At 37.2% G+C, this 17007-nt stretch overlaps 1 protein-coding gene across 3 annotated transcripts; it reads right to left on the reverse strand.

Moving 5' to 3' along the window:
* Window positions 1–1077: 1077 nt before the first annotated feature.
* On the reverse strand, window positions 1078–15693 carry LOC149806402 (spliceosome-associated protein CWC27 homolog). Of its 3 annotated transcripts, XM_089952844.1 has the most exons (4): window positions 14738–15340; window positions 12223–12692; window positions 4610–4835; window positions 1078–3485 (listed from the first exon to the last, which is right to left on the reverse strand). In XM_089952844.1, exons 2-4 carry the CDS (start codon window positions 12230–12232, stop codon window positions 3368–3370), a joined length of 354 nt encoding a protein of 117 aa, XP_089808970.1. In that variant the 5' UTR covers window positions 12233–12692; window positions 14738–15340; the 3' UTR covers window positions 1078–3367. The 3 variants fall into 3 exon arrangements, with proteins under 3 accessions (XP_089808970.1, XP_089808963.1, XP_089808956.1); XM_089952837.1 differs by lacking the exons at window positions 12223–12692; window positions 14738–15340 and adding an exon at window positions 15557–15693; XM_089952830.1 differs by lacking the exon at window positions 12223–12692 and having other exon boundaries at window positions 15184–15340.
* Between the last annotated feature and the right edge of the window lie 1314 nt (window positions 15694–17007).

Genomic DNA, 17007 nt, shown 5'->3' on the forward strand with positions numbered 1-17007 from the left:
CTTTATTTGCAGAATGTTGAAACCATATCCAAGAATCTTCAGTGATAACAAAGATGTTCAAATTAGGTGCTGTGGTGGACATATTGCATGCATATTTTTCCATTAGGACAAAATAGACATTAGAAGTCTTTTGATAAAATCCAATGTCATAATAATGATCCATTCAGGAGGAGTAGCAAAAAGATCTTTTTATAACATCTGTTGTGGAAGCTATACTGGATGTACAACTAAGACCATTTTCATTTAGGACCAACCAGGTATCATAAGTAAAATCATCATTTTGAAGTAGTTAAGATAAAAAAAATTTATGATGTTAACAATGGTGGCCAAATTGTGAATTAGTCACTTTCATCAAGGACCACCATAAGAATTTCTTTGATGAAAACCAAATGCGAAAATGACTTTGCATTTAAGATGAGTTGCAAGAAAAAGATTTTCAAGATGGCCACATACTGGCTGCCAGATCAGCATTATGTTAATTAAGGAAACATTACAAGAAGTCTTTTAGTAAATACAGCATGCTGACATGACAATTCATCAGTAGTGAGAAGATTTTCAATCTGGCGAATGTGGCAGCCATATTAGATTTCAGATTGGCACCTTTTTTTATTTGGGATCAAATAGACATAACAAGATCTGTCATATTGGCACCTTTTTATTTGGGATCTAATAGACATTACAAGATCTCTCTCATATTGGCATCTTTTTTATTTAGGATCAAATATATATCACAAGATCTCTGTCATATTGGCACCTTTTTATTTGGGATCAAATAGACACCACAAGATCTGTCATATTGGCACCTTTTTATTGGGATCAAATAGACATCACAAGATCTGTCATATTGGCACCTTTTTTTAGGATCAAATAGATATCACAAGATCACTGTCATGTTGGTACCTTTTTATTTGGGATCAAATAGACACCACAAGATCTCTGTCATATTAGCACCTTTTTATTTGGGATTAAATAGACATCACAAGATCTGTCATATTGGCACCTTTTTATTTGGGATCAAATAGACATAACAAGATCTGTCATATTAGCACTTTTTTATTTGGGATCAAATAGACATCACAAAATCTCTGTCATATTGGCACCTTTTTTTATTTAGGATCAAATATACATCACAAGATCTGTCATATTGGCACCTTTTTTATTTAGGATCAAATAGTCATCACAAGATCTGTCAGATTGGCACCTTTTTTATTTAGGATCAAATAGACATCACAAGATCTCTTTTGGTGATTAGCCCATGTCAATAAGATTTATTAACCTAAAGAAGCAGTAATAACACAATTTTCAAGATGGCTGCTGTGGCAGAATTTCGGATGTTGGTTCCATTTTATTTAGGACCAACTAGAAGCTTTTCAATGAAAACCTCATGTTGATATGGCTACAGTGGTGGTCATATTGATGTTAGATTGTCACCATTTTTATTTAGGACCAACTAGACATCATAAGAATTCTTGTAATGAAAACCCCTTGCTGATATGAATATCCATGTAGGAAAATAGCTACAACAATATTTTCACTATGGTCACTGTGGTTGCCATATCAGACATCAGATTGGCACAGTTTTTATTTAGGAACCAACCAGACCATGATATGAATGCTTAGATCAAGTTTCATGGTAATTCTAAAAGTAGTTTTGGCTGAGTAGTGATAAACCTGTGCTAATGGATGTGCAGATGATACACTCTTGTAAGCTCTTCTGGTCTATGACCAGTATCTAATTAAAATCTCTAATCCAAATGTTTACAAGCTTTACAATATATGCCATCATGACCAGAAACATCACTGCTATGTATTGCTCCCTGCTAATGTGTGTCAACAATAAAATAAATTACAACACTCATTATTTGTAGTCACATCTTTTACTGGACAAACATTTATCTTTTGATCAATGCATTTAACAATGAATATTTGATGTTTTAAACATGAGATTTATTAGTTAAAGATGTACAACAAAATCAAATGTATGAAAAAGTTGTTATCATGAAGTCCATAATGAACAAAGAAAACATTACTGTACATGCATACCACTGGCATTTCATTCATTTACAATGCTTAGAACAAAATTACCAATATTAAAAATACATTCTGCATTCTTGCAAGTAATGAAGGACATATCCTATAGTTATAAAGCATAAAACAGGTACAGACAGTCGGGCATATTCTATGGCTGAGAATTCTTTTGAGAGATGCAGACTGATCCCCTTTCTATTTTAATCAAAATGGGGATTTGGGGGATTTTTAGCTAAGTAAGCAAAGGTAGAGAGTTGGAAATATGATATGTGATATTCTATGCCTCTGGAAGAGTTTTATGTGCAGTGTTTAAGAAATGAGCATTAATCTTGCAATAAAGTAACATGGAATATGCACAGTACAAATATTAGTGTAAATGTGCAGAATAAAATAGGAACATGGACAAATATTGGTCTCTATGTTCAGTACCAATTGGTTTATCCAAAGTACTCAAATGTTACCTTTCAAGTTTGCTGGCATCTCGTACATTACTGGCCCAGGTGTGAAAAAGTATGGATGATATGGATTTAGTTCAGATCACAGGGTGGTTTGGATGTTAGAAGCTTGAGTGAATGGCTTTCAGAGTAACAGTTGTTCATTTACAGTACATGGTACCCAGGGAAATCACTTTTTAGAAACATATGCCTGAGTACTCTGATCATACGAAGCAAGGCCAATCCAAGATTTTAAAAGCCTGGACCAAATCACATAATTATTTACACCTAGCCTGCTAATGGTCTAGGACTCGGTCCACTGAACAAGCTGTTTGACTTTGAATAGATGAAGTTGTAATCCAGCAGTTGTGGCAAGCACAATCCTGTATGAAATGGCCATCTGTTTTTTGGGGATACCTCAATCTTCCATCACACTCAGCTGCTTGAGAAAAGCTTTATCTGTTCACAAGTATATTTTTTCTTACTACAATGTTTTTAATCAAATAGATTCATGCATTTCACTGCAGACCATAGTATCCTTATCACTGATTTTCAAGCATCATCCAACTTGTTTATTTCCATTGATTTTATAATTAGGAAACCATGCTTTACTGTATATACATGCTCGTAAGTGGAGTCCAACTGCAAACTGCACCGACCTTGATCTGTTGTTGCATAATGGGCCAACAAATATCGGTCTATATAGTTTATTTAGAAGTAATTGCTATAAAAAAATCACACAAAAAATAACTCAGACCATGATTTAAAAGTGCATTATGTAACATCTGATCAGAGTCAATATTGTTACCTGTAGGACAGGACTCATTCACATGTACGTATTGTATTCATTCTTCATAAAAAAAAAATTGCTATTGCTTTTCTTTCATGCTTTGTTTGCTTGCTTCTCACCTTCGTTTCATCAATGGGTTTCTGGAATCATATATTTCATACCTGTCCAAGTCCTGTATATTGGCATCAATAACTTTCTTGTTATGTTCTTCAAATGTCAGTTTGTGACTCATCCTAAACGAAAGAAAAAAAAGTAGATTCTGCTCTTTGTCTTTTATGTGAAAGGTTGCACATTGGTATAACTTTTTCACCAGTGGCATAATATAGGGTCTATAAATATGGCTCATTAATCAAAAGACTGATAGGAATAAGGTGAAATGAAATCAGTTTCCAAAAATGGAAGCATTGGTCTGAACGTCTGAATTTTAGCTGACATATTCGTGTACCTATCTTTTACATGTAAAAATACCAGAAAGTATTGTAAACTTTTTTTCTGTACACTTATTTTCACATATCGACATAGTGTCCTGATTTAGCAGCATCACTACATATCTAACATGTTGTAGGTGTCTAAAATGTGTAGCTGTGTCTAAAATGTGTAGCAATATGTCTATAATGTTTATGTCTAAAATATGTAGCTATATGTCTATAATGTTTTTTGTATGTTTAAAATGTGTAGCAATATCTCTATAATGTTTATGTCTAAAATATGTAGCTATATGTCTATGATGTTTTTTAATGTCTAAAATGTGTAGCAATATGTCTAAAGTTTTTTTATGTCTAAAATGTGTAGCAATATGTCTATAATGTGTATATGTCTAAGATATGTAGCTACATGTCTTAAATGTGTATATGTCTATAATGTGTATTTGTCTATAATGTGTATATGTCTTCAATGGGTAGCTAGGTGTCAAAAATGTTTACTTAGATATAAAAAGAAAATCTGTATTGCCTGTATAAGAACTATATAACATTTACAGTCAAGACCTCTCCCTCATAGCTAGTAGATGATGTATTTTGCCATCTGTTAAATTGTCTTATTCTCCAGCAGTTTGACTGACCTAGTCAAACAGATAGGAAATTTATTTTCCCACCCAATATGTGCATAATGTTCCAACAGCGCACGCACGCACGCGCACACACACACACACACACACAGAGCAATTTATATCAAACAGGCAACAAATAAAATTATCATGGCTGAGAAAGATTTATCTAGCCCAAAGAAAAGCCTTTAATAGCTTAATCTGGGAAGATGAATTGTGTATGTATGATAATACATTTATGAGACTGGTTTATATCATCTGATGAAATATGTTTTACTAAAAAGACTTTTGTCTTCAATAAGTACAGCATACCATGACAAATCTCCATCATCTTCCTCCTCCTCCCCATCTTCTGTCTCCACCTTTTCTTCCCCAACCAGAGACTTTGCAGCATGAAGCTTGGCTTGGAATTTGGCCAGGAGATTCAGTGTCATCTCTTCTCTTTCCGGTCCCTTCTTGACCTGCAGTTTACGCATATCTTTGTATTTCTGTGTCTCTTTCTGGTACTCAGCTAGTGCATCATTCTTTGGAGTGGACTCTGGGTAAAGGAAAACAACAGGTGTATAATTACTTTCTATATTCTTGTGTAATTTTATAATTATCGCTTAAATTAATGCTTGAAATCATTGTAGAATGGGATAGACTTTATCACTGACGAAATATTTTAACTTTTAGTTCGAAGTTAGAATGTTATTTCACAATCATTAAATTGCCCATATGTGAAGTTTACAGCTTTCCAAACCCACAAGTGGCCTACACACTACTGTATTAGCAATGAGTGCACGGCAGAGAGGCCTTGCTTACAAGTGGTCTACACACTGTTGCATTAGCAATGGGTGCACTAAGAACTACTTACAAGTGGCCTACACACTGTTGTATTAGCAATGAGTGCACTGCAAAGAGACCCTGCTTACAAGTAGCCTACACACCATTGTATTAGCAATAGGTGCACTACAAACAGCTCCTACTTACCAGTGGCCTACGCACTATTGTATTAGCAATGGGTGCACTACAAAAAGACCCTGCTTACAAGTGGCCTACACACCACTGTATTAGCAATAGGTGCACTACAAACAGCTCCTACTTACCAGTGGTCTACACACTGTTGTATTAGCAATGAGTGCACTGCAAAGAGACCCTGCTTACAAGTGGTCTACACACTATTGTATTAGCAATGGGTGCACTACAAACAGCTACTTACCAGTGGCCTACCCACTATTGTATTAGCAATGGGTGCACTACAAACAGCCCCTGCTTACAAGTGGCCTACACACTACTGTATTAGCCATGGGTGCACTACAAACAGCCCCTGCTTACCAGTGGTCTACACGCTGCTGTATTAGCAATAGGTGCACTACAAACAGCTCCTACTTACAAGTGGCCTACACATTGTCATATTAGCAATGGGTGTACTACAAAGAGCCCCTGTTTACCAGTGGCCTACACACTGTTGTGTTAGCAGTGGATGCACTACAAACAGCCCGTACTTACAAGTGGCCTATACACTATTGCATTTGCAACGGGTGCACTACAACAGTCCCTATTTATAAGTGGCCTGCACACTGTTGTATTAGCAGTGGGTGCACTACAAACAGCCCCTACTAAGAGGTCACCTGCACACTGTTGTATTAGCAATGGGTGCAATGCAAAGAGACCCTGCTTACAAGTGGCATACACACTATCATATTAACAATGAGTGCACGGCAAAGAGACCCTGCTTACAAGTGGCCTGCACACTATTGTATTAGCATAAGGTGCACTACAAACAGCTCCTGCTTACAAGTGGCCTACACACTACTGTATTAGCAATCAGTGCACTACAATGAGCCCCTGTTTACCAGTGGCCTACACAATGTTGTATTAGCAATGGGTGCACTACAAACAACCCCTGCTTACAAGTGGCCTACACACTATTGTATTAACAATGGGTGCACTACAAACAGCCCCTCTTACAAGTGGCCTGCACACTGTTGTATTAGCTTACTAAGAAGTGGCCTGTACAACTGTTGTATTAGCAATGAGTGCATGGCAAAAACCTGCTTACAAGTGGCCTGCACACTATTGTATTAGCAATAGGTGCACTACAAACAGCTCCTGCTTACAAGTGGCCTACACACTATTGTATTAGCAATCAGTGCACTACAATGAGCCCCTGTTTACCAGTGGCCTACACACTGTTGTATTAGCAATGGGTGCACTACAAACAACCCCTGCTTACCAGTGGCCTACACACTATTGTATTAGCAATGGGTGCACTACAAACAGCCCGTACTTACAAGTGGCCTGCACACTGTTGTATTAGCAATGGGTGGACTACAAACAGCCCCTACTTAGAAGTGGTCTACACACTGTGGTATTAGCAATGGGTGGACTACAAAAAAACCCTACTTACAGGTGGACAACGCACTGTTGCATTAGCAATGGGTGCACTACAAACACCCCCTACTTGCAAGTAGCCTGCACACTGTTGTATTAGTAATGGGTGCACTGCAAACAGCCCCTACTTGCAAGTGGCGTACACAATGCTGTATTAACAACGGGTGTACTGCAAAGAGTCCCTGCTGTCCAAAACCACAAAAGGCCTACACAACTGGTATTAGCAATGGATGCATTGCAAAAGGACCCTTCTCACTCACAATGATCTGCTTTGTACAGAGAGGTGTTGTTATGGTTGTAGGGTTTAACGCCATTTTTCAGCACAAGAAAGGCTATACATGGCAGCCAGTATAAATGGTGGAGGAAGAACCTGGGAAACCCCTAGAAAAGAACCACTGAGTCAGGAGAAGCTACTGGCAAGCTTTCTCACATACCCACATTAGCTGAACCTGAGACTCAAACCCATGCAGACAGAGGTGAGATGACAATGATCCATAACAGTGAGCGCTTTAGACCACTAGGCCACTAGGGACCCCTTGTAAAGAGAGAAGCCTAACTTGTTAGATAGTTTTTTTTTAGTTTGAAATGCTTGAAATCCAACCCATTCAAGGACTCATCAGTACAAATATCATCCCATGTAAAAGATATTATACTGATTGGCAGGGCCATAACTCTTTGTGAGCGTGAAAACCCATAAAAGACACAGCCAGGTCTGTAAAACAATGTTCACATAAAACTGCACCAGAATATGTTAAATGGTTTTTGAGCTATGCTGATTACAAGCAACTTCCTATGGAAAGATATGGAAGTTGACTGACATGGGCCATAACTGTCAAAATTAGGGTAGATGAGATGAAACCCTACAAAAAAGGTACATCTATGTCCAAGAGAAAATGTTATTAGCAAACTACATTAGAATATATTGGTGAATGCTTCTTGAGCCACATGCATGCTGATTGCAAGCAACACTCCAACTTGCTATGAGAAAACAAGAATTTCCTTGACAACGGACATTACTCGATCTAAAATGGGGTAGATGATAGTAAACTCATAAAGTCACATGCAAGTCTATAAGAAAATGTTAATACCAAATTATATCAGAATATGAAGAATGGTTCATGAGCTGTGCCATTTACAAAGAACAGCTGATGTGAAAGATGTGAATCAATTGTCAAGGACCATACATCCAAAATGGAGCTACAAAGGCAAAACCCACAATGACATTTATAGGGCTATTTGGCAGTGTTATTACCAAACTGCATCAGAATATGTTAAATGGTTCTTGATTTAAGCTGTCAGAATCAACATCGAATGTGAAGATATAAAGTTAATTTTCAAGGCCCATAACTCTATCCAAAATACTGCTGATCACTTAATTTTCAAGGCCCATAACTCTATCAAAATAGTACTGATCAGTCAAAATCCATAACAGGCACATCTAGGTATGTAACACAATGTTCGTATCAAATTGCATTGCAATACGTTCAATGTTTCTTAAGTAATGCAGGTTACAGGCATCAATTCTATATGATGCTATGAATACAAATGTCAGCATTCATTATTCTATCAAAAATGGAGTTGAAGAGAAAATTCATCAATGGCACAATGTACACACCAAACTGAATAAGAATACCAGTATGTTAAATGGTTCCTGACCTATGCTGTTACAATAACCCACTGTAGTGGAGATTTAAGACTGACATAAACCATTTTGTGGAATAAACCCATTTACAGAGTAAAATAAACTTCTTTGATAATACCTAAATGATCATGATACATTAGAAATATGATAGCCACCTTACTGATTCAGCCCTGCAGAGCTGATTTTTAGCAGTACAAGTGCTAACAATTTGTCTGCCCACCTAGGTGGATGCCAGACAAAAGCAATCTCCCTTTACAACAATTGGAGCTGACCTACCCCATCCATGCTTCAGTTACTACTGGAGCAGATATGCACACTCTGCCAGGAAAATTCTGTGGAGTTTTTCACATAGAATACTTTCCTATTTCTTGCTCTTGCTATCAGAAACAAAGAATTCACTCTTTACTGGTATAACTTTGTCTTGCAGTTTAATGACCTTTCCCAGTGCATTAATTCAATCTATGTACTTGGACTAGTGTATAAATTTTGTTAATTGTCTAGTATTACATACCCAAGGTTATTCATAAACTATTTGTAGACATATGAGTTAGTCAATAGCACCTTCATTCAATAAGTTAATGCAGAGCTTCACTGATATCACCAATATATGATGTCAGTTTAATCAAAGGTCTGAACACAGAACCAAGCACAGAGGTGCAAAGATTTTAGTTGGGCAAAAGATATATTAACTCTCTGAAGTGCAATTCAGGCTATACATACACACGATGGATGGAAAATGTACAAGTGACCATTTTGTCTAAATACTGAACTTGAGCAAAGGAGAGGAAAAGAAAGAGAAGAATCAAGGGTATGGACAATGGATCAGTGAGCAACATTTTACTAGAAGATTCTTTCAAGCTGAAATGTCCAGAAAAAAACAAATGGGCCATATTATTATGGGCTTTACCAACAGCTAAATCTCCTCCCTTGCATCCATAACTGGAACAAATTATCTCAGCAAAACTTATAGAAAGAGTCCCTACTGGATATGACAGTAAGTGAGAACCAGTGATGACATCAGGGTATGCTTCTCAGCATGACCAGAAGTAGCAACATAATGGATGGAATTTAGTACTAATCCCTGGAAGGAAAGATTATTCTTGTCTGACTCCAATCTATTTGGACAAAAGCAGCTTAGCAATTTGATTGTTAGAAATCAGCTTGGAAGGGCTGGACAGCATGGTAGTGGTTATAGTCCCAATTTATTATGATTGTGTATAATACCTGATGCAGAAAAAAGTGCAATTACTCCAAAAAAATTATGCCTGAAAGAAACTTGAAAAGGTATTCTCCATTTAATAGGCAATTCATGTGCGAAATGGCATAATATTAAAAAAGGGGTTGCAGAACTTTGGATACAAATATGAATAGATAGATGATTAGGTAGACAGGTGGAAGGATGGAGACAGTGATTTATATGGGGTTCATCCATCTCTATACATATTGATGGTATGAAATTACAGACCCAGTGCTTTAGTAGAATGTCAACCAGGTAGATTGCTGTCACAGTCATGGAACTGGTTTAGTTGTGTGATATGGCTCTATTTATATTTTGTGATGTCCTATAGAAAAGTATTCAGACCAACTGATAGACATTGTCCCTGTGAATGGTTATGTCAGGGCATGCATGTCAGTGGTTGAGGCTGACAGAGAATGCCCTTCTGAACAGCACTGAGAACAACTCTATCTCCAAACTGAGCATGGGGCCAAAATGGAGGGGATGAGTTTAGATCTATGACTAAATTAAGCTTGCCACTATCTCTAGGACCGCAGAAGAAGTCTGGAGTAAAATCCCAGAGAGTTCGCATTGAAGAAAATTTCAACTGCTCTTTATGTAAGAAGAGTGTTGATTCAAACAGCAGAACATATGCTTTATCTCCTGCAACATCTGCAGTGATGGGAGACTTTGAGAAGAACTGAGCATAGTCTCTAAAACTACTAGCAAAATCATCAAGATGATGAGGTTAGTGTCTCCTGTATGCCATGGGAAGGAGTTCAGAAAGAAGCAACATAAACGTGCATAAACAAATAATTATTTCTGCTGAGCATATGTTTTCAGATCAGACTACCATTCCAGTTTTCGGTGCTGACCCTAGAATGTTTTCTCCCAGGGTAAAAAAACATTTTTTTTAAATACAGTTGTATTCCAAAATTAGTTTGTGCCTCTACTAAGGAGCCAGTTTTGTCCAGTACTTGAAGTACTTATAATAAAATATCATATTTTGTAAAAACAACACCTCTCTACCTACCTACCCTAATTTTGAAACTGATGCAATAGGAAATGCACATATTGTGGGGGGGGGGGCCTGAGCATTAACGAGGGGAAAACTGGGTCAAAACCAAAACCTGTGTCCCATTGAAAGAAATTGGAAGGGTATTTCTTATGTGGGTCTTTCCTGTTTCTCTGATCATTCATCAGAAACAAGGGCTGAGTTATAGGTAGGCTGATAATTCTGCCCCTCACCCATAACAATATTGATTTTGGTTATGGGGCTGATATCACCTATTCATTAAAAGCTGCACAAATTTGCAGACAATTTTGGCTGCACAGAGTGTACATTTTATGCCATTTACTGGTATTTTGTGTGGCTGTGGAGCTACTGTTAACTGGTGGGTTCTTTTGGTGACATGTACCTTATGTTTCTGGAGCAAATCCTATGTGTGCTACTTGTAAATCCACATGGAATAGCACAACCATCTGTCCTGTTGCCATAATGCATTTTGTGCTATATATGGCTTTTACCAAGTACCAGTAAGTGCTAAAGTGTATGTAGGTGTGTTCTGGAAAGAACTGGCTGCAGTAAAATTGCACATTTTAATGAACAGGTGACATCAGTCCCAAATATTGTCCATCAGTATCAACACAGACTTGGGGAGTTGATTTATTGGACTAGGTTATTGGTGACTGGACCTGTGTGAATTGTACTCCTTTGGAAAACTTTTGCAATTAAACAATAACTTTGTGATGGTAATTCAAGGCAGTGTTCTTTGAGAAAATACATCTCTTTCCACAACCTGAAGATTAATAGATGCAGCAATTGCATTGAAAGGTGTGTGTTGGGCTGAGTCTGTCAGCTAATAAGTTGTACAAGAGATTAACGTTTAAGCAGGAGTGTCTTTTCCAATCACTGAAGAACTGTTATGGAAACTATTTCAATCATGGATCTTATTGCTATAACATTCTGAAACAGTTTTTTGACATGTTGTGGAGTGATGTTTTGGTCCATACACATCAAAGGTTTTACAGCCCAAGGTCAACATCTGGGACATAATGGTGAATGGTCAGCAAGTGTGCCTTGTATCACACTAGGTTAAAATCTGATGGAAGTAACGGGTGTAAAAATGAATGATTTCTTGACACTTGGGTGTTAATGTAGCATATCAAAGCAACAAGGTATATCTCTGACTTGACTGGTAGATTTCTGAATCACAGCTGGCCTTTCTTGACAAAGAGATGAGTGGATGCATAAATTTGGTAACAGACCATAAGTGGTTTAGAATGCAAAGATGGACAACTTTGTTGATGAATGTGTGGAAGACTGTCTTCTCTGGGCATCATCAGATCAATAAGAGAAGAACCATAAGATGGGTGCAATGACTGAGCATGTAAAACAACCTGGAAGTTTGACTATGTTAGGACATGTTCATCTTCTGGAGTTCAGCATAATCTGAACATTATTTTAAGTTGTCTTGTAATAAAGCATAAATGTGGCTAGTATTGGGTTTATACAAAGAGGAGACTGGTGATATATCATGTCTAGTGCCAAACTGATATATGTCCATGGGTCTGGTACTGAGGTACATTTTATAGTTCAGGTCAAGTCAATGGTAGACCTGTCATAGTCAGATTCTGGGTTATGTGTCTTGAAGCCAGGATTCAGAACACCAGGAAAATCAATCAACATACCTAGGCCCATAAGTCGAAAACTGTGATGAAGCTGAAGCTGATGTTGTTATCAGCCATGTGGTGTCTGGTGCCAAGTGCAGTACTGGCCATCAAAGGAAATAATGCTGCAGCCTGTTGTTCTAGAGTAAGTGTTGATTGTGTGTCTACTACTGGTCTAAATGAGATGTAGTTCCATGTTGATACTGGTTCAGTAGGTATTGCTGTAAAAGATGTAGATGTAAGTGTCCACAGAGACAATTTCGATGACACGATGGAATCTGCATCCTCAATCATGCATTTTTTTACTCTCATTCCTTTATAGCAAGTTATCTGGACAGGCTGGTTGCAAATATATCCTCAGGCCAGTGAGGGAACACATCACATGTATGGCCTCAGTTGTGTGCCATGAGAGAGAGGGAGACATAGGTCTTTCATCAGTCAGCTAGAAATGTTTTGCCCCATGCACTTAACCTTGCCAATTGTGTTGTCACCTGTAAATATTGGTAAAACAACAGAATAAATAGAAGACAAAACAAGCGAAGTGATACCTTGAGCTTAGTAAAAAGGATGTTAATGATCATAAACAAGAATCTTATCAAATGGACAGATGCAATACTGTCTGAAAAGAACTTCTAGGAACTCAAGAAAAAGACCTTTTTGGAAACTATCTCTGATATTTATAACTTGTAAAATTTTCAAAGTAGCCACTGTGGTAGTCATTTGGGATGTACCATTTGTCTCAGTTTTATTTTGGGACAAACTAGGCACCATTAGAAAACATTTCCTAAAAACCATGCTGATAAGACCATCAACTTAGAAGAGGAGATTTTCAATATGTTCATTGTGACAAGCACATGTGAGATCAGATCAGCACTATCTGCATTCATGGCCAATTAGGTATGTTGGTGTTCTTATGAAAATTCCATGTCGATATAACTTTCCATTTATTAGGAGTAGTAATAATATTTTCAAGAAAACCGCCACAATGGCAAAATGGATGTCAACTGGCAACATTTTCACTTTGTACCAACAAGCCATTACAATGTGTCTTCTGGTGGAAAACCACTGTTGCTCTGAACGTCTGATTCACTTTCATTTTAGCAAACGATATTTAATTCATCACCTCATTAAATTTGTTTCAATGAACATAATTCTTTGTTTCTGTTTAAACCCCCAAAACACGTGCCCATACATTGAGCAGACATAATGATATCTATGTTTGCCTAAGTTAGACAAAAGGTGAAGACAAGTTTAACTGACTTTGAAATGAATTTCCAAGTTTGAGCTGAATACAAAATGACAGTATTTTTATGACCGACTAGTAGGACTAGATTGTATACCTTTTTCTGTATTAAATCTGATCACATCTGGTTGATTTATGTTCTTGTTCTTGTTGTAGGGTTTAATGCCATTTTTCAGCACAAGATAGGCTATACATGGCGGCCAGTATGAATGGTGGAGGAAGAACCCAGGAAAACCTCAGAAGAAACACCGACCCACGAGAAGATACTAGCAAGCTTTCTCACATACCCACATTGGCCGAATCCGAGACTCCAACCCATGCAGACAAAGGTGAAATGACAGTGAACTGTATCGGTGAGCGCTTTAGACCACTCAGCCACTCAAGGCCCCCTGTTGCTTCATGCTGTAATCCAGAACATGTAATAACTTGTGCCTATTATACCTTTCTCTGATCCAAATCCGGATGATTAATGGTGTAGTACAGAAGATGCAATGCTTGTCCAACAGAACAAAAGGGAAATTTCTTTACAACTTTGCAAAGTAAATCTAACCTAGCAAAAGTAGAGCTGAGATTTTGGACAAAGTTTAATAGGGACACTCTTTTGTTTAAGAGTACAAAAATATGACACGGGAAAATGTGTGGATACGATTTTTTAGAAGTACAAAATGAGCCACACAGAAGTTGAGTAGGGATGCCCTTTTGTTTTGGAGTACAAAATATATGACATGGAGTAGAACAGGGATACTCTCTTCTTTAGGAGTACAAAAGTGCACAAAAGAGCAGGGATGCACGTTTCTTTATGAGTATAAAATCTACTCAGGGAGTCGAATCAACATATTGCTATTTCAAAGTTATTAATCAGACTGAAATATCCAAGAATGGTTTTAGAGAATTTTAGTACACTTTTCTGAGATTCCCTTCATATGCATCTGTGAACTAATTAACATTTGTAATATCACAGACTTCAGAAACAGATGCACAAAACACGAGTGTCTGACAATTTAAACATCATTATTATAGCACTCTACTGCAACACAATAATATATTTCCATGCAGTATAACATATAGCTGATTAATGATGAAGCTTCAGTTCTGAATATTAAGGTGCTAATCACCATGTATTATCTATATATCTTTATTTTCTCTCACTGTTCCTATCTCTCAACAAAAAGTGCTTAAGGGGTGAAAATCTTGTATTAATGAAGAAACCGTCCTTTAAATGGTAGATTATTACTGTTGTTTTTACTGCTGTCATTGTCAACTACTTGTAAGAAAAACAGTATTGTGGTATACCATGCTTGACTTCCACTTGTTTGGTGCTTTTTGTAGTCTGTTTCTTTCCCTTCTTTGAAAAACTAATTTCTCTCTTCAACTTCCCATCTTCATGTCTGAGTTGATCTCTAAAAATCAAACAAGATTTTGCAAGCGGTATAGTGGAATATAAATACAACAAAGTCCCTCTAAGGGACCGATGATCTGGTCAAAATAGTTGCGCATGAAGTCCATTACTTCCACACCGCTCCGCTGGCCTAGTGATTAAAGCATCCGCCTCAGATAAGGAAGGTCGTTGGTTTGAACCCCGACCGAGTCATACCAAAGACTTATAAATATGTTACTAACAGCTGCCTCGCTAGACGATCAGCATTATGAGGTTAGTGTTAGGACTGGTCAGCCTGGTAACCGTATAATGAGACTAGATTGGACATGATGCTCCATGTGTTTTTTGGATTTTTACGTACCTTTAACAAGTTCAGTCATATTCCTACAATGTCTGCAGTGTGACAGTTTATAGTGATGTATAACACTCGGGAATCATGCCGTAAACGTGTGTCATCATGTCCCACCAACACATTACCCTGACACCAGGCCGACCAGTCCTAACACTAGCCTCTTAATGTTGAGTGCCAGGGGAGGCAACTGCTTTTACCCTTTAAGAAGTCTTTTGTTCAGGTATGTGATGAAGAACTAATCTAATTCTGTGAAAATTATTTTTCTTCTTTCAGATACAGTGACATGACACTGGACCTTTTGACCCCTAAAAAAGGGGGGGTTCTTCCTTTCCACGTGGGCAAACCACCCACAGAGTTTGGTAATCACAGATGGTGAACTCACGTTTTTGTCTGGAAACCATTTTTCATCTTTCAGTCTCGGTGATCTTTCCTTTCAGATGTTAACTATCTCAATAGGGTTCTTTCTTATCCCAAGTGAAACCAGATACAAAGTTTTATTCAGGTATGTGATGTAGATCCGATCTTATTGTGTTATTATTTCAATCGCAGTTACTTTTCCATTTGACCTTTTCACCCCAAGACTTTCGACGGGTCTTCCTTATACCAAGTGCAAACAATCCGAAAAGTCTGATTAACTGTATAAGATCAAGGACTCATTATTGTGGGGAAATAATTTTCTTATTTCAGTCACAGTGATCTTGAATTTTCACAGTTTGACTCAAAATTAGATAGGACTCTTTCTTATCAAAAGTGCAAGCCATCCACAAAGTTTGGTAACTGTAGATTTCGATCAACTAAAGGTATTGTGTGGAAACTAAATTAATAACAAATAGATGGATAGATGGATGGATGAATGGATAAACAGCATTAAGTAATACTCCACTTTAAAGCAGTATATAAAACGTCTTCTATAAAAAAAAATCCTAGCCAATACAAGGTTCAGATAATGCATAAATATCAAGGTTCTCAAGATGGCCAAAATGGCAACCATTCTTGATATCAGACCGCACAATTTTTGTGTAGAATCATCTACAAGTCACAAGATTTTTTAGTGACAACCTCATGGCAGCGCTCTACGGTTATTATATACGTCTGAGATGGAAATCTTAATAAAGTGAAGTTTTAATTGGCAACATGCGTAATGGACAGTTATTAAAACGGAATATTAATTTTGTCAGGTTAGACAATACTAGTTTCTAAAGGAGCAAGGAAAGAATTATAAAATAAATAGTAAAAAGAATTATCAGCTCCTTTTTTCCATTTTACCTTTAAAATGCAAGTGAACATCTGAAGTAATGCCAAGCTGTATACTCTGTAACTTAAACTGTATCCATTAAAGTTAATTAAAACGTCTTTTAACAATATGTAATATATACATGGAATGTTTCAAATAAGCAGGATAACCATGTGGACAACCTACGAAAATTGATTTCTTTAAAAAATCTAACACTATACAAAATACAAAACTATAAAGTGGAACTCATGTCAATACATACATCCATTCAGAGGGTGTAGTGCAACGTTCCTTCATGCTGGATATACAAGGGAGCTTTTTCCATCTAGTTCCCAGTAGACTTCAGTACTAAGTTTCACGACTCCCCTAGTAATTTAGAAGCAATAATAAACTAATGCTAAAGGATGACAAATTACCAGATACATCCCCAATGAATAAACTTTTCGGAATTTTGACTAATGAGCTACCTAGAAAATTGTTCTGGAAGCATTAATACCCCTCCTCCGTAGCCTTAATGCGAAAATTCCTCTTCCAAATTATCTAACAGCCAAAAACACTAATGTTGTCATCTATGCCTTCATAGAAATGTGCCTCCCAAA

This window comes from Sinohyriopsis cumingii, chromosome 1 (genome assembly GCF_028554795.1).
Source record: "Sinohyriopsis cumingii isolate HCF-2022 chromosome 1, ASM2855479v2, whole genome shotgun sequence".
Classification (NCBI taxonomy): Eukaryota; Metazoa; Mollusca; class Bivalvia; order Unionida; family Unionidae; genus Sinohyriopsis; species Sinohyriopsis cumingii.

Bases quoted from the DNA above. Each gene is read 5' to 3' on its own strand.
- LOC149806402 (XM_089952837.1), bottom strand. The intron at 3,486-4,609 runs GTATGCTGTACT...TCTTTCGTTTAG, and splicing joins GATGATGGAGATTTGTCATG to GATGAGTCACAAACTGACAT.